Source organism: Crocuta crocuta, unplaced genomic scaffold (genome assembly GCF_008692635.1).
Source record: "Crocuta crocuta isolate KB4526 unplaced genomic scaffold, BGI_CrCroc_1.0 scaffold222, whole genome shotgun sequence".
In the NCBI taxonomy this organism is placed as follows: domain Eukaryota; kingdom Metazoa; phylum Chordata; class Mammalia; order Carnivora; family Hyaenidae; genus Crocuta; species Crocuta crocuta.
In genome coordinates, this window is record NW_027528806.1 from 367711 (window position 1) to 386474 (window position 18764).

Here is an 18764-nt window from a genome sequence, read left to right on the forward strand (position 1 = left end):
GATGTTTCTCAAAGAAAGGGGATTAAAAGCATGGAAAGCAGAAAGAGGAAGAAAGGATCATTTTAGCCTTTAGTTTCTAATTCATTTTTCCAGACAGACAGGGAACTCCACTAGGTATCAGCATTCTGAGTAGGCATTTCCAGGAAGGGCAAGCAAAGCCATGAAATATGACCCATAAGTTTGCTCTCAGGGGATAATTACTAACGCTGTGCACCATCTGTTTGGCCCTCCAGATTTGCCCTCCACCTTTGTCCTGTGGGTCGGTAGCCCAGGAAGCAGACCTCTTAGGGACTGAATCCAATGGGCGGCCTCATCCTTTGGCTTCTAGTTGGGATCAACTAATGGGAGGCACTTACAAGAGTCAGGAGGATGAGAGGAAAGAGTTCAGGGCATTATCCCCTCTGCTCCCTTCCCTGCGAAGCCACACACTGGCACTCACGGCCTCCCTCTACTTCCTCCACGAGGTTCACAGCTCTGGGGGTCAGTTCATCCAAAGGTGCAGCTCTGTCTAGGTTTTGGTAACTGTTCTCTCTCCAGGCCCCTTCGGGTTTGGGGCAGGGGGCACGAGAATGTTGAAATAGATTCCCACTGCTACTGACCCAGGGCTGCTTTCCCAACACTGCTGGTTTAACTCTGACCACAAATTTGTAAATAGTTCGTTTTATTTTATTTTATTTATTTATTTTAATAGTTTGTTTCTTAAATGGTCATCAACTATCCTATCTGAGGGTGCTGTTTCCTACTGGGATCTTGAAAGACAGACACCAATGTTGGGTATTCTGTGTGTGATCATCCAGAGGACAAACTGTTAACGCTCCTCTGGATAGTATTTGATTAAGTATGTATACAGGCAAATTCAGGCTTAAAAAAAAAGTGTTTTGCCTCACATGTAATTGAGTTAGCTTTACTTAAGATCTTTGGGCATTTTGGCTAAAATGCTTTGATGGGAGAATGTGCCAAATCACTTCATTATACAGAATATGATATGGGACTTCTGATACAATGTTAGGCCAAAGTAGGAATCAGTTTCAAGGGTTCAAGAATACACCTCTTGAAGGATCAGAAAAACAACGGACTTAAATGCGAGTCTCACGCAGTCTAGAATAAGCCACAATGCAATAAAGAAATGCTAAAATTCAGATTTTAAACTGGATTTGGTCTTGAAAGAATAACCAATACCTATCCACAATATATATGAACACATACGGTATACCCACTACAACTATGTTCTCAAATTGGGAAAGTCTTCCAAAATTTCTATGCGGATATCCTATGGAATAAAAAGGTTCTTGGTAGTAAACTGGAAGTAAAAGAATGTTTAGTAAAATCTTCAATAGTATATGCTATATTCTACACTCTCTCCATATATATACACCATACAGTACTCTATACAATCAATATCTACTAACTGTATCACTATACTACACTATAAAAAGTCTTTGTGCTAGATTTAGAAAGAGAGAATAACCATCAAGATATCTATTTTGTTATCTATTGACCACTCTGATTAACTCCTTAAAATAACCTAGCTTTTATCTAATAATGTGTCATTGCCATAGAATGTTAGTCAGAAAATCATTTTACTACCTAACTTGGGCCAAAGGATCTATAACCTGTTTGCTAAACCAATTACCACATAAAAGAAAACCAAAATGGTCAGTGTACTCATTTAGTTTTGTTTTTTTTTTTTTAATTTTTAACTTTTACTTATTTTTAAGTAATCTCTATACCCAACATGGGACTTGAACTCACACCCTCAAGATTAAGAGTTGCATGCTCTACCGAATGAGCCAGCCAGACACCCCTAGCTTTGTCTTGTTTTTATGCAAGCTGTGTAAATGCAGAAGAAATAAGGCACAAAGCAGACAATGACATGACTATCAGCAACTCCTCAACAACCCAGCTCCTTAATATAAATGGTAGCACTAAGCTCTAGTTACCTTACACTTGAATAGCAACCAACCATGAACAAAAAAAGCAGTGTCATTTTGCTAATCCTCCTCAGAGAGAAAGCTGCTGGAAGATAGAGCTTGGTCTTCTTTCTCTTACTCCTCCATCCCTGTGCCTAGAAAAAAACCTCTTAATCAGGCGTAGAGTAAATGCCATTCCATTGTACCGAAGGGCAAAATGGGAAAACTACATTGGCGTGGTGGTGGTGGTGGTGGTGTATTTAACTTGGACAACCAGTCATTGTAAGGTTTTAACTTCAAAAAATCTGGTCCTTATTCCTCTCATTTTTGAAAAATTAAAACTTCTAACATTATAGCTTTATTAAAACTTAGAGGAAGGACATGCATACATGTAGTCAGATGAGAAAATTTTATAAGAAATGTGATACTGGGGAAGTAAGGCATGTAATATTTAAGGGCTCAGACTAACTGGGTTTCAGTCTGTGCTTTGCCACTTATTAGTGTGTGATCTTGGGCAAGGTCTTGGTATCTCGGTTTCCACATCCGTAAAATGGGCTTTGAGGAATAAATGACTTATACATAAAAGCACTCAGCAAAATGTGAAGCACATGGGAAATACCCTCACCACCACCACCACCACCAAAAAAGAAAAAAAACCCACCAATTGTTACAGCCTCACCAACACAAGGCAAGTCAGGCAGTCTAGGACATGTTGCTTAATAAAAGGATTTGTTGCAATGTTCAGAAAAGACAGGCTAATAGAGGTTAAATTAGAACCACCACTGCTAAAGAAATGAAAAAGAGAAGGGAAAGAATAAAACCTATGTGCATCTCTCCTGAATAGGAACTCTTGGGAACAAAGTTGTAGGCGGCCACAGACAACAAAAAAGCCATCCAAGACCAGCTTTGTCTGAAGCTCACACTTGAGCTGCTAACATTCTGGCACCTTTCACGGAAGTGATAATCCTCAAAGCAGGATTTGGCAGCAGCGAATCATTAGCGTTTAGCCTCTGAATGTGAACAGAAAGCAGGGCCAACTTTTAATAAGAGACTCAAGTGAAAAGTTGGGTCCAGTCGGGTGGAAAAACATGATTAGTCACTGGCAGGACCTGGATTTGTAAATGACAGTGAGTAGGTTTCTTTTCTTATGCAGTGACTGATCAATGTAGCCATCCTCAGTGGTGGCAGGCCAGGGTTACAGTGGGTTGGGGACGACCCCGTCTGGATTGCAGATGGGCATTTGGGGTTACTGCAGGCTTAGGGAACAGATGGTGCCCGGAGAGCACACAACTAATGAAGAGCATGGGTGGTGGCCTCTGATGGCCTGTGTCTTGGAGAGCTGGTAAAAGAAAACATCTCTAAAGAGAGTTTGTAGATTTGGGTGAGAGGGGGTAGGCTAAGTAGTACAGGTTGATTAATGCCACTCCCACAGCCCAAAACATAGTCTTGACAATGTTAATTCTAGGGTACTGGAGCTAACCCAAGTATGGGATAGTTTCCATATTTCTGCTAGAGCTAAATACATCAATTCACTCATATATTTGTACTACGATACCAGGGTATTTACATGCCAAACAGTTCTAAGCACCGAGAAACACGTGGTAAATAAAAGGAAGCCCTCATGGATCTTGGCTTTTAGTGGGAAGGATTTTGCCCCACCCAGGGCACATCTGGCAATGTCTGGAGAGATTTTTAATTATTCATGGGGGGGGGAGGGGCAGATTCTATGAGCATCTAATGTGTAAAGGTCAGAGATATTGCTAAACATCCTCCAGTGCACAGGATGGCCTCCAAACAATTCTCTAGTCCAAAATGTCAGTAATGTCAATATGTCAAAATGTCAATAGTACCTAGGTTGAGAAACTCTGAGAAACCATTAAAAACAAATGTAAAATGCTAAAATATAATCCTATTAAAACAAATTAAACATGGAGAAATCAACATGTGCAGATTTTAATCTTTTTCTTGAGACAAAATTCATAGATCAAAAAATTCACCATTTTAGAATGTACAATTCAGTTGTTTTCAGTATATTGACAGAGTTGTGCAACATCACTAATTCTTGAACATTTTCACCGCCCTAAAAAATCGACATGCCCATCAACAGTTAATGCCTATTCCCATGTCCCCCCAGCCCCTGGCGATGACTACTCTACTTTCTAGCTCTATGGGTTTGCCTATTCTAGGTGTTTCACAAAGACAGAATCATAATATGTGGTCTTTTGTTGCCTGGCTTCTTTCATTTGGCATGTTTTCAAGACTCACCATATTGTAGCATATATTGGTACTTTACTCCTTCCTTAAGGCACCTGGGTGGCTCACAGTCAGTTAAGCGTCTATGACTCTTGATTTCAACTCAAGTCATGATCTCACGGTTTGTGAGTTCGAGGGCTCAGTTGGGGCTATCAGCACAGAGTCAGCATGGGATTCTCTCTCTCCCTCTCTCTCTGCCCCTCCCCCACGTGTGAGCAGTCTCTCTAAATAAATGAATGAATGAATGAATAAATAAATGATTCCTTTATATGGATATATCACATTTTATTTGTTCGTTATGGACATTTGATTGTTTCTACCTTTTGATTACTATGAACAATGCTGCTAGAACATTCATCTACAAGGGTTTGTGGGGACACCAGTTTTTAATCCTAGTGGGTATATACCTAGGAGTGAAATTGCTGGGCCAGCAGTAACCGTGAACTCTCTGCAGTGCTATTTTCTAAAGCTGCGGCACCATCTCACAATCCCAGCAACAGCACGAGAGGATCCAGTTGTTCCACATTCTAGCTGAGACTTATTATTATCTGGCAAATTTTAATTTAAGAGATAAGAATTTAATTACAACCTAAATTTGTGTTTCTTAATGAACCCTTTGAAGTAGTTATTTCAGTTAATTATCAGCTGAAATTTCCCCTTAGAGGAATATAGGAGAGTAAATGCAAAACATATTCAGAATATCTGTTGGCTTTCTCAGTGTGGATTTTTACCCCTCATTAAAAAGTGTGGCCTTTCCTTTTAAAGATGAGAAACGTCATTCAAGAATCTATATAGTAACGAATCTTTGGAGAGATTCTGTTGACTTGATTCTCTCTTCAGATAGGTCAAGAATTCAGTGGAGGAGGGAAAGGTGTGAAAATCTTCTACCCACTCCTCTGATCCCCGGCACAGTGACAGGGACACTTGCCATTGCCCAGGGATACGGCAGGGTGGCTCTCTGGATTCTAGTGTGGCTGAAGTGATCGCTCTTCAAGAGCCTAAGTCTTGGCGACTCAGAGTAGTCGGCGGACCAAGAGCTCATTAGAAACACAGGCCCCCGGCTCTCAGCCCATGTCCACAGAATCCGAGGCTGTTTTACAAGTTTCCAGATGAGTCACGTGCACATCCCAGTGGGAGACGGACTACTCTAAGTAGAGGACAAGTTATGAAGTTCACATCATCCTCTTTACCAAGGCGCCCATTGTTTCAAATTTTAACGGAGACATGATCCCCTGAGCCTTAAAACTATCTCGTGGATATGTTCCACAAAAAAGGAACTGAAGCTGTTTTAAGTTTCATTATAATCGGAAATGTTTAACTTTGCTTATACAACTCAGCTGGGTCCGTCCACAGAGAAGTAACCAAAAGGCACAAATAGAACAGCCTGAAGATTTACATAATACTACTTTGATCCCTTCGCTGCTTATTGATATTAGGAATTTCTCTGCTTTTGTCGCTTGGAAAGTTCCCAAGGTTTCTATGCTTCAGAGTTTTGTGGCTGCCAATGTGTCTTTCTCTCTCCCTCGGGGCCCCCTGCCTTCCTCAATGCATTATGGTTTTTACTCATTACCTCCCCCAACCAGCCTATGCGGGGGTAACAATAATCATCCCCATTTTCCAGAAAAGGAAGGAAACTAAGGCATAGAGAAGTTTAGTAACTTGGCCAAACTCCCAGAACTAACAAGGCAGGGAGGCACTCTTCTCAGAACTGGCCCTTTACCACCGTGCTGAGAAATTCCACTATTTGTTAAATCACTTGCAAACTGTGAAGCACTATAGTTAGAACTTACTGGCTGTGCTGCTCTTTAAAAAATAATGTTTTAACTAAAAAAATGGAAGCATTTGGCCTAAAAGCACAAATACAGGCTTGTCAGTGAGGCAGATTAGGTCTGCTGGTGCTTTCTGGTGGCTAGGAACGCCACCTAAGTGACGAAGCCGACCCGGCCTGCGACAGAAGCAGGTTTCGTTTCCTATAAAACCACTCAGTGCGTTGTGCAAACCTTTCTGAAACAAATGCCTTGGAATGAGGCTGAATATTCTCAAGGCTCTTAACCCGAAGGGGACTGGAGCTGTTGCTGTTCAGAAGCCTGTGAGTGACGGCCTGGAAAGTTCCTTCGATCTTTCAGAGTAATAACAAACAATTCTTCTGGTTTCTGCCAGCCAGCTGAAACGTATATTTGGAAGAAATACAAACGCACAAGCTTCCTTTTAGAAGACCTTGATTTTTTTCATTCATTCATAGAAAATTTCTCTCAAACCAAGTTGCTGCCCTTCTCCACTGCCCCAGCTCCCAATCCTGAAAGGGTTGGCAGGGTGAGGTCAAGAATGCAATGGGCTGGCCACCTCAATCAGACCTCCAATTCCTTCCATGGCCTCTGCAACCAATTTTCACTCCCCAAATCAAGCAAACCACCAGCCCTACACAAAGAAATGACCACACACCAAACTCTACTGGCACTAGCCATACCCAGAGTCTTTGAAGATTCCAGAAGGATACGCTGATCCACCATCCACATTTCACAGATGAAAAAAACTGAGGCTCAGAGAGGTTAGGAAATGTGTAAAAGAGCAAGACTTGACACTGCCCTGACTCTAAGAGCAGTTTGTCCCTAATGAATCCACTTCTCCTTTCCTTCTAAACCCCTTTATTTCCCAGAGAGGGTCACTATGGTCAGTGAGATTCGGAAATACTTCATGAAAATAACCAGCTGTCCATAATCCCTTGAGAGCTTCAGCATCTCCCAAACACCTAAAATTGCCTATCCTTTAACTGTATTCTTTAGGTCAGACCTATTTCTGGAGGGGGGAAAAGGGATACTAAACCATATTAAAATAAATCAAGGAAACTAAGTATTCAGAATTAGGTTTTTATCCAAAGCCCTTCCACTGGCTTACCAGGCCTTATGAGAGTATGCCTGGCTTCCATTTTGACCTCACCTGTAGCTCTCTCTCTGTTCACTGGGCACACTGGGCATCCTCCTACTTCAAGGCTTTTGCCTTGGTGTTTCGTCCACCAGGACAATAATTCCAGAAAAGTGCAAGGCTCAACCCCTCATTCCGTCCAGGAATCTGAGTCAGTGAATGGGGGTCTCCTCAGAAAGACTTTCCTTTTCCAAGTTTATTCAAAAAGTCCTCTGGCCTCTTCTTTCTCTTCAACGCACCTGATATTACATTAAAGAAGCTGGTGCTAGGGGTGCTTGAGTGGCTCAGTTGGTTAAGTGTCTGACTTTGGCAGAGTTGAGACCCAAACCAAAGAATAAGGACTCAAACTCATTGGCCTCAGTTTACTCTTCTGATCCACATGATCAAATTAGCTTAGCGCACACTAGATATTACAGGGGGATAATCCTTAATCCTACAAGATCTGGATTCCCATTTCAGATTGCAATCTGAGGGTTAGGAAGGCAGCATTATCTAAGAGCTTCTAGTTATAAAAGCCTTGGGAAATGGAATCCTGCTCTATCCCAGGGGTCAACTCAGTGGGCCCAGAGAGAAAGCACTGCAGGCAGAGAAATGCTGTTGGCTGCGCGGCTCAGCCATTTCAGAGGTAGCTACGCAGCGACTCTGATCACCACTTCCAATAGAAACTGATTTGGCAGAACGTTTGAGAATTGGAAATGCTGGTTGCCTTCTCTTGCTAAATGTTTTAGAGAGATATAATAAAAGGGGCTTGGCATAAAGAAAGAGTGTAAAAATAGGATCACTGTCCTTTATGTGCCTACAATGTGCTAATGGATGCAACAGTGTGGCTTCAGGGACAGAGCTCTCCTGGGGACAGGAGGAAACAATGAGATGAAAGACCACATGCTCAGAGCTAAGAAACCCTATGCATGACATTTAAGCTGAGCATTGGCTCTTTTACTTCAAAATTGTTTGGTTTCATAAATGTGGTCTGAAAATAGTACTTGGGCATTATGAAATCTCCATTAGGGCAATGATTGTCTCTTGTATTTATGATAGACCCCCAGACTCTAGAACTCTACTAGAACCTAGGATGAGGGTGATTTATACTAATTCCCAAAACTTTCTGAGCCATACTTTCTGCTCATAGATTACTCCAGGGTGACTGGGAGCATCACATAAGAAAAACCTATGGGAAATTGACATGGTCTTTAAAATGTGTTAAAGATGAGCACCTGGGTGGCTCAGTCAATTAAGCATCTAATTTAGGCTCAGGTCATGATCTCAAAGTAAGTGGGTCTGAGCCCCGCATCGGGCTCAGTGCTGACAACTCAGAGCCTGGAGTTAGCTTCGGATTCTGTGTCTCCCTCTCTCTCTGCTCCTCCCCCACTCACACTTGGTCTCTCTAAAAAAATAAACATGAAAAAAATTTTAAAAATAAAATGGGTGAAAGAATGAACTGCTGGTTGAATGAATAATACATATAAAAAGCCCCTACCCCAGTGGTGGGGCATTCAATATTAATACGATTAACAGCAATTCCTTTCTTATTAATTGGGAAGATTGGGCTTTAACTCTGAGAGTCCAGTATCAGGAATGAGATAAGTACATAAATAACCAGACACATCAAATCCCCAGGGGTTTAATAGAGGCAACAGCAAGAGCAAGGTAAGCCACTTTGGAAACTGGGAAAGGCTCAGAGAAGATACGGCGAACTGGGTCTGGAACGGTACCAAAACCTAGTGGATGGGTGTTGGTGGTGGAATTTTGAAAAGCACGCATTTCGGGGCCCCAGGTGAGAAAGCAGGAGTGTTTCCAGAGGACAGGCACATGCCTCAACCCTTCAGCTGCCTGGTTGCTATCAGTGTGAGAACCTCCTGCTCTAGGTGCCCTCACTTGTGGGGTGAGAGTGGGTGGAGGTCACTGCAGGAGTCAAGATCCATGCCCTTCCACCCCTGCTCTGCTCTCTATCACAGAGAACCGCATTTCCCAGGCTCTCCTGACCTCTGCACGCGGGGGTTGGTGCAGCCAGTAGAGGACACGGCCAGAGAACTAGAGGGAAGGGCAAAGCTCAGCTTCAAGCCTGAGCAACAGTGACTTATTTGAGTGCCTGAAGTCCTTCATTCTCAAAGTACTTAACCTAGCTCTGAATAGTTTTAAAATAAAAAAATCCTGTGATCCCGCCAATATTTTATCAATGTAACTCTTTTTAAAGATTTTATTTTTGGGGCACCTGGGTGGCTCAGTCAGTTGAGCGTCCAGGATCCATGACTTGGATCATGAACTCGCAGTTTGTGAGTTCGAGCCCCGTGTCGGGCTCTGTGCTGACAGCTCAGAGACTGGAGGCTACTTTGGATTCTGTGTCTCCCTCTCTTTCTGCCTCTCCCCCACTTGTGTGTGCTCTCTTTCTCAAAAAAGTAAAGATTTTTTTTAAAAATTAAAAAAAAGATTTATCTTTAAGTAATCTCTATATACCCAACACGGGGCTTGAACTCATGACTCTGAGATCAAGAGTCACATGCTCCACCTTCTGAGCCAGCCAGGTGCCTGTATCAACGTAGCTCTTAATTTCCAAATCTATTCTCATCAATTTGCACTCCTGTGGTTTCGAGTCGTCCTCCTTTTTAAGTTTATTTATTTTGAGAGAGAGAGAGAGAGAGGGAGAGGGAGGGAGAGAAGGAGGGAGAGAGAGAGAAAATCCCAAGCAGGCTCCCCAACACAGAGCCGGACCGGGGGCTTGATCTAACGGACCAAACCGTGAGATCATAACCTGAGCTGAAATCAAGGGTCAGATGCTTAACCGAATGAGCCACAAAGGCGCCCCTCAAGTCTTCCTTCTAAACCACAATTTTGCACTAAGGTCTGTTCAGCTTTAAAGTACAACACTGTTTCTCTTTAAAACCCCTGTGTATTATGTTACTTCATTTTAAGCCCAAATTTGCCATTTTAATTTGTGCACCAGCATTATGGATACATATATGTACATGTGTGTATGCTGGGGTCAGGGTGGGTGGGGGAATCACCGGGGCTCCCTGGGCCTTCCTCAGCCCGCGTGGAACCTAGCACTGAGTAAAGCCCGTTGGGACGTCATGGGCCAAGGACCCTGGTGTCTCACTGCAGACCATCTAACACAGGAGTTCTCAGTTTGGCGGGCCATTCGAATTACCTGAGTGCTTTTAAAAACCCCTTATCCACACTGTGCTGGCCACCACCTACATAGATGTCTCTTGAGTGACACCAGCATTTTTCAAAGCTGTCCAGGTGACCATAATGGGAGTTGGGTTAAGAACCACAGACCTAGTGTCAAGNCCCACACTGTGCTGGCCACCACCTACATAGATGTCTCTTGAGTGTGACACCAGCAGTTTTCAAAGCTGTCCAGGTGACCATAATGGGAGTTGGGTTAAGAACCACAGACCTAGTGTCAAGTGGGGCCCTGAACTGAAGCCACAATAAGTTCATGGACAAAGGGAAGGAAACAATAACTATGGTGTCCCTGCTGGTCTATTCATGCTGTGATCAAGAGCTATACTGTCCTCACCCCCCTTACCCACCGCACCCTCATTCACTTTTCAAGGCCATCCTACATCACACCTCAGGCAGGAAGCATTTCTTGGCTACTCCAGTGATTCACCATCTCCCTCTATCTTGAAACTCTCCCAGTTAGTATTTTATATATCAGCACTTAATTATTCTCCACTAGATGCCATGCATTTTGTAGGCAAAGACCATATTTCCTCCTCCTACTTCTGTATATGCTTACAAGAGTCTAGAACATTTTTTAATGTTTTATTATTATTTTTAAATTTATTTTGAGAGAGAGAGAGAGAGAGAGAGAGCGAACGAGCACGCAGGAGGGGCCAAGAGAGAGGAAGAGAGAGAGAATCCCAAGCAGGCTCCACAATGTCAGAACAGAGCCTGATGTGGGGCTCATGACCTGAGCCAAAGAGTCAGATGCTTAACCGACTGAGCCACCCAGGCAATCTCTGGAATATTTCAGATACAGGGAAGGGAGTACCTCCCCACTGGCAGATTAATTAAACAAACATCTGGGCATATTTGCAAGGTAGGACAGAGGTTTTGTCATCTTCAAAAATCTGCATGATGAAAAGTAAAGTGGATATGCAACACAGCAATTCTACCATTCAGTTTATCCCTCTGTCAAATACCAGCAAGTTTTAGGAAAGATGCAGGTGATTCTGCCGGGAAGGAGGCCGTGATTACACATGAAGTATGTAGCAGTTGTAGGTAAACTAACGTGGCAGCTCTACGTGAGATCTGGAAAACATGGCCCAGGTGGCAGGACTTGATTTCTAAGACTGAATGGCTATATCTCTGCTCTGAGGAAACAGGAAAGGAGTGCAACCAGCCAGAAGGCAGAGAAGCCCCTTACTGTCCGGATTTGCAGAATTCAAGGACTACCTCCCTTATTTTACATTTAAGCTCCACAGACTCATCTAAAGATACTTGCACAAGTTTTTGCTTTCAAAACCTAAAAGATCAGGTATCTGAAAAGTGGGCTATGTATGCAGACTGTGTGTGTGTGTGTGTGTGTGTGTGTACACACACATGCCTGGGTGGTATTTCTTCAAATACTATCGTCCCAACAGTGATTTTATTTAGTCTGGTTGTTCCTAAGACAAACATACGTAATGTTAATTAAATGCACATCTAAAAGTAGGGGGAAACATCTTGAAACAATTAGACTGTTCCATGGTAAGAGGTTTTAGAGCAATGAGATCCTCCCACATCCTTACCTCCACCAGGGAAAGTGAACAGATGGGTCAAGGGAAGCCAAGCCTTCATAAACACAGGCTGTAGCTCTAACTCTGTGCCTTGCTCTATTTTGTTCTCTTCTGACCCAAGACAGCACCCTTCTCTTACTTGTTCCTAAATGAATTCCAGTCCTTCAATTGCTTTTTTTTTTTTAACCCCTCTTTGATTAGTTTTAGAAGGGGAAAATTTTCAAAGTTTCTTATCTTTCCCTAAAGGAAATATGCCAGAAAGAAACTGAAAGTCTGAAGAACAACCAAACCGCCCTTCTGGTTATTGACCTTGGGTTATAGAGGCTTCTGGAGAATGTCCGCCAAGATGGCTGGCTGCCTTTGCCACTTCATTCTTGGGATTTTCTGGGTCATCTGGTTCTCTAGGTAGTAAAGGCTGAGTATTTACTTAAATTGTACTGGAAGTTGGGAGAAGAGAAATGACAGGTTGTGACATTCACCAGGATGGCCCTTTTCTTCTTGAACCCCAACTTAATCTGGTCCTAATTAATTTACCCATGAGATATCATTAACAAAAAGAGTGTTTTCTTCATGCCAAAAAGTCACATCCACAAATACGGAGTGAATGCCTATCTTCTATGCTGGGAACTATGGGAGAGACCAACACAACAACAAAAATCACATGGTCCTGGTCTTCAGGGAGCATACTGTGTTGTAAGGGATTCAAGTCTTTCTTTCAGAAAGCAAAGTTTTTTTTAAGTAGTAGAGACTTTTCTGACTTTATTCTTTCAGTACAATAAAACGTATCAAGTTATAAATCAAGATTCCATTATTTCATTTTTTTCAAAAATTTTTTAATGTTTTATTTATTTCTGAGAGATAGCATGAGCAGGGGATGGTGCAGGCTCTGAGCTAGCGGTCAGGCACAGAGCCTGACGCGGGGCTCGAACCCACGAACTGTGAGATCATGACCTGAGCTGAAGTCGGATGCTTGACCGACTGAGCCACCCAGGTGCCCCAAGATTCCAGCATTTCAAAGAGAAGGAAAATTTTAAAATGACGGAGAACATCACAGAGGAAGCATTCTGAACTGGATACAGAACCTGGGCAAACATGAGGGGAGGGCAAGGAGCCCACAGCCCCAGCACCAGTGGAAGGCACGGGCAAGAGAACGTTCGGTGAAGTATTGGCAGGGCTGGTGAGAGGGCCTTGAAAGCCCAGACCAGGACTCCAGATGGTCAGGCAATAGGGAAGCATCGTGCATCACTGAACAAAATTACAAAATGGGTTATTGCAAAAGCTCGCTAGGAAGAGGTCTCCAGCCGAATTTGGACAGGGAGGCGTAAAACTCAGAGAGTAAACCTAAACGAGTCAGCAGAGAATGAGACCAAGTAGAGTCAGGTACCTGACTTCCAAGTGTGTGACCCGGCCTCACCCTTTAGAGACACTGCAAATCGCTCCACACACGTCCACAAACAAATGCTGGCTTGGCAACCTCCAAGGGGCCAGAGGAGCCAAGGGCTTCGGTAGAGGGGACCCCCCGACACTGGTCTGTCATGGACCCAGAACCTCTCGTAGGTCATTACCGGCGTGGCAGACTACCAAACCAATGCACATGGGAAGAATGGGACAGGAAAAGTTTCCACAGAAGAGAAGGCTGACGTGCTGACCCGGGCTACAGCAGGATGAACCGTGAAAACTACACTCTGGATACACACACACACACACACACACACACTCACTCACTCACACACACACACCCCAAAAGCATGATGCCATTTACATGAAATACCCAGACCAGGCAAATTCAGAGACAGAAGAGACAGAAATCAGATGAGCGTTTGCCAGGGCGGTGGTGGGAGGCTGAGGTATGTCACTGCTTACAGAGTACAGGGTTTCCTTTTGGATGAAAGATTTCTGGGACTAAATGACAAATGCCTGCCCAACATTATGAGTGTACTTAATGAAATCCATACTTTCAAATGGTTAAAGTGGTACAGTTTATGTTATGTATATTTTCCCACAATAAAAAAGAGATAAATTAACTGCCTGGCCATCTACCCTACATGTGATAAATGTCTTACTAGCAAAAGGTACAAATTATTTTTTAATGTTTATTTATTTTTGAGAGAGAGAGAGAGAAGTGGAGGAGGGGTAGAGAGAGAAAGAGAGAGAATCCCAAGCAGGCTCTGCACTGGCAGCTCTGAGCTCCACGCTGGGCTTGAACTCGTGAACCATGAGATCATGACATGAGCAAAAATCAAGAGTCAGGTGCTTAACTGCACTCCGCCCCAAAAGCCGCAAATCTGTGAAGGTGATCACAATTGTGGCTAAGCTGCTAACCTAAATTTTCTATCTTCTTGTTAGTGAGTGTGGTCTTAGACAAAGCTATCAGAAGCCTGTGTGCCCGCTCTCTGGGATGGCTATCACAGGCTGCCTTGTGCAGGCGCCTGCAGAGCTGAGCTGGGAGCAGCAGGAGCCCAGAAAGCTGTAGGGGGGGACAAGCAGCAGCCTACCACCAAAAATCTCAGGACAGCTTTAACACTATGACTTCTGCCACTGGGGCTTTGAAAGCACTGACTCCAAATGGGGCATCCTGGTAAAAGGGTAACTAACTCATTGGACAAGTATTTTGTGAGTACATACGTACAAGCGGAACAGTGGTGGGTAGATGACGTAAGTACAGCGAGGAGTTACAAAGAGACAGTCCCTTTAGTCAAGGAAATTCCAATCTGGAGTGCAAGAGGATTGAGAACTAAAAGTTTTAGAACGTTGAGTAAGCAGCTTGCTCAACAAAACAGTAGCCAACAAGTAAAGCCTGCTTGCTATTAGGAGTCCTGATTACCAAGTGAGAAGCCGCAGGGATATGGCCCTGGGCTCCACACCTGGGAGACAGGCCTCTGCAAAGGTGGAAAGTCAAACTGAGGCTGACGGTGGGGAGCCCAGGCTGGGGCTTTGGCAGAGAGGACAAGCCCAACTCCTAGAAGACCGGAGCCTAATCTGAGTGAGAACACCTCCCCGCCCCCCCATCCCCCTGCAGACCAACCAGCCTGCTGCCCAGAGAGAGCACAGGTCTGTATGCTGTTGTGTGGCTCCTCAAACGACAGACCTGGGGTCCATGCTACGGGATTCAGTGGCTTCCAGGACAATGTCATTGACAAAAATTTGTTCAAATGTGCTACTCAATCTTCTGAAAGTCTGCCTTTTCTTCTATCTATCCTTCAATCCAGACCCCACCTAGTTTCTAGATGATTGTTCTCTCCGGTGAAACCTTCATGGGATACTTTTAAAAATATTGACTCCTGGACCTCTCCACAAAATGTTTCCAAACATGTGGGGTGGACATGGGAACAATATATTTTTTTTAAAGTGCCCCAGTGGGGTGCGTGGGTGGCTCAGTCGGTTAGGCATCCGACTTTGGCTCAGGTCATGAGCTCACAGTTAGTGAGTTTGAGCCCCACATCAGACTCTGTGCTGGCAGCAGTGCCTGGAGCTTGCTTCAGATTCTGTGTCCCCCTCTCTCTGCCCTTCCCCAGCTCAGACACTCTCTCTCTCAAGAATAAACAAACATTAAAAAAAGTACCCCATGTGACTCTAATGTAGGAGTTGCCAGGATTGAGAACCACTCATCCAGGATAAGAAGGAAAGGGAACAGGCTTCATCAGTACCTACTGTGGCCACTGCTAGCTCTTCACATATGGTGTATAAAGCTACAGGTGCCCCTTTCATAACCTCTTGAGCTTGTTCTGCCCATGAGCATTATGGGCCCTAGGACCAGCACTCAGCCTTGGAGGGACAAGTGATTGGGAACACACACCCCAGTTTCCTTACCCCTTGGGTAGGATAACTAGCTCTGCAAGGGGCCAGAGAGTTAATGTTAGGATTTGGGCACCAGAGACTTTGTCTTAACTGCTCCAATCTGCCTCTGCAGTACAGAAGCAGCCACAGGCAATGCTAAATAAATGGATTTCACTGCATCCCAATAAAACTTTATTTACAAAGACAGACTGCGGGCCACAGTTGGCCAACCCCTGCTCTGAGTCTCAAGAGACTCCCAGGTCTTCGGAAGGGCTGGTTCCAGCTGCCCACAGCAGTAACCTGTCAATAACACACCATGTAGGTTTCAGTCCTTCCCTGTGTGCTCCGGGGATCACTAGCTATGGAAACTACTTACACTCAAATCATTGTCTCAGAACTTGCTTCTGGAGGTACCCAACCCAACTTGGTACCTTGTTTTATATTCATAACTACCCTAGGGGTCAAATATCATCATCTCCAATTTAAATTTAATAAATTAAGATTGAAAGATGACACAATTTGGGGCAGCTGGGTGGCTCAGTCAGTTAAGCATCTTTTAAAAAAAAATTTTTTTTAATGTTTATTTTTGAGAGAGAGACAGAGAGACAGAGATAGAGTATGAGCAGGGGAAGAGTAGAGAGAGGGAGACACAGTCTGAGGCAGGCTCCAGGCTCTGAGTCGTCAGCACAGAGCCTGATGTGGGGCTCGAACTCATGGACTGTGAGAGAATGACCTGAGCTGAAGTTGGATGCTTAACTGACTGAGCCATCCAGGTGCTCCAAGTGTCTGACTCTTGATTCCGGCTCAGGTCATGATCTCATGGTTCATGAGATCAAGCCCCAAGCTGGGGTCCATACAAGGAGCACAGACACTGCTTGGGATTCTCTCTCTCTCTCTCTCTCTCTCTCTCTCTCTCTCTCTCTCTCTCCCCCTCTCTCCCTCCTCCTTCCCTACTCTCTCTGTCTCTCTCTCTCATTCTCTCAAAATAAATAAATCAACTTAAGAAAAAAAAAAAGGCCACACAATCCATAAGTGATTAGATTAGGTCCAGATTAGAAGTCTATTTAGCTATAAAATCAATGATCTCTCTACAATATGACCAGAGTAAGGATAGATACAAATAAACACACACACACACACACACACACTCTCTTAAACATTAAATATGTAATTTTAATTATGGTGGGCAAGATTACCACAAATGGCAAATTATGCAAAATTCACAGTACTCATGTAATTATTGATCTACATTAAGGAAGCGGTTTTAAAAGAAATAATAACGTAAATAGTAAGGTTTGAGGGTTTAAATAAAAAAACACCCTCTCTCATGCTGCTTCTAATGTAGGACAGAACTCCTTTTCTACCTATCAGTGAGTTGCAATCTTCACGCTATTTCTTCTCTGGTACTGCCTCCAGTTGTACCTGAAACAAATCTAGCCATCCACGGTAAAGCCCAATGTGTAACTTGACACTTGGGGAGATAGGAACCAAATTAAAATAGCCTCTTCCATATTTTGACATGGCGGGGTAGGAGGGGTGGCGGAGTTTCATAAAGGCCCCTTACCCACACTTGCGAAGTTCCCCTATGGATCCCCAGGCTTCCAGAGAATACTAAGAACCCAGAACTGCTACGGTTAGAAACTGATCTTTTTAGCTTACGCGGTCTTGCCCTCGCTGTCCTGCTTGGTGGCAGTGGCTCCCTTCTTGCCCAACAGGGAGGCCACCTTCTCCGCATCTCCATTCTCCACGGCCTGTAGCAGCCGGTCATCATTCTTGTTCCACTCGTTGGTCTGTGGAGCAAAGGGGAGACGCAGAATTAGTGAATGACAGAGGCCGCAGCCATGCTGACCGGCGGGACCCACCCCAGTCATCCAGTCACTGAAATCAAAACCTGCCCCCAGATCAGATACCTTCCCCTTCACCGTGGAGACACTCAGGAAGACCGGCTTCCCAAAAGAAAACATCAACAGTTCAATGAGACGGCAGCTGGCTGGCAAACTCTGAACTAAAGTCCCTCTCTTCACTGACGCTGGGAAAATGAAGCAGTTTAAAAAGGCCTTGAGGCCAGTTTACACATTAGCTTGTTGCTGGCTAAACTCTGACAGCTGGCTCCTCAGAATACTGGCCTTTGACCTGGTCCACAGCTCACTGGGCCTGCAGTGTAGACACCCAAACTGGCCAACAGCTCAAGGTTACTCGATGGTTTATTTACGTACAAAACTTTATCCGCGTTCACTGTTGGTCTTTCTGGCCTGGTCACTGGGCCCAAGGACTTGAGCTGTGTAATGATTTTAAGTAGTTGTCCAGGCTATGGACTCTACAAAGTTTCATCAGAAACAAAACTTCTTCCTGAGCAAGCTACTGGACATCAAACAGCTTTGAGCCAAGCCTCCCCCACTGCTAACCCCCAACCTCAACAGAATTAATTCTACAAACCACAGTAACAGGAAAGCTTTCATGTGCATAAAAGCTGGTTTCTACTCTTACAAAGGAAAACAGAAGATCTCCATGTAAGCGCAAATGGGCCTTGAGTATAAGACCAAGAAGTTTCACACGTGAAAAGGTAACAGTGAGCCACTGAAGGCTTTGGAGCAGAGGAGTGAAAGAATAAAATCAGTGACTGAAGAAGAGTCACAGAAAGGTGTAATGCAGGGACAAAACATCCCGGAGGCGCATCAAAGCCCCTGGGTCACTCTGTGGGCCGGCCTGCCCTCCACACCTCTCCCACCTAAACCTACTTTCTGGTCCCTGCTGCTATGGATACCAAGACCCTTGAAGAGATTCCTTCTCCCTCCCCCAAACTTTCTACATTCAGCTCTATAGTTTCTCTGCTTCCTGTGGCCTCTGAAGATAACAACCTCCAGGCATTTCATTTTAAAGGTTTTGCCATGGACCACTGAATACAGGCAGACAGAGGAGACCCTGGAAATTTAACAGTTAATGAGAGAGAATTTTACAGGACTAGTCTTCCATGGCCCAAGGAGCATGTTCCCAATCTCTCTGCACTGATGGAACTGGGAAACCCAATGGGGCTCCACCTTCTGATACAGCAAGGGTAGAGCCACAAGATGTCCTAGGCACCCCTCCATCCTCGCATAGAGGCAGGGCCTGAGAGAAAGCCAAAGCCACGGAGGGGTAAAATAGACGTGTACAGGGTTTAGGTAAGGAATTTACTTCT

The 18764-nt window shown here is 44.2% G+C and overlaps 1 protein-coding gene across 2 annotated transcripts in view; it reads right to left on the bottom strand.

Annotated features, from left to right (window-relative positions):
- Window positions 1–18764, bottom strand: part of RAI14 (retinoic acid induced 14) — a 114616-nt gene that overhangs the window by 35817 nt on the left and 60035 nt on the right. For both annotated transcript variants that reach the window (XM_077755816.1, XM_077755815.1), the window contains exon 2: window positions 17246–17376. In XM_077755816.1, the coding sequence (XP_077611942.1) occupies window positions 17246–17376 (131 nt within the window). The remainder of the gene's footprint in view (window positions 1–17245; window positions 17377–18764) is intronic.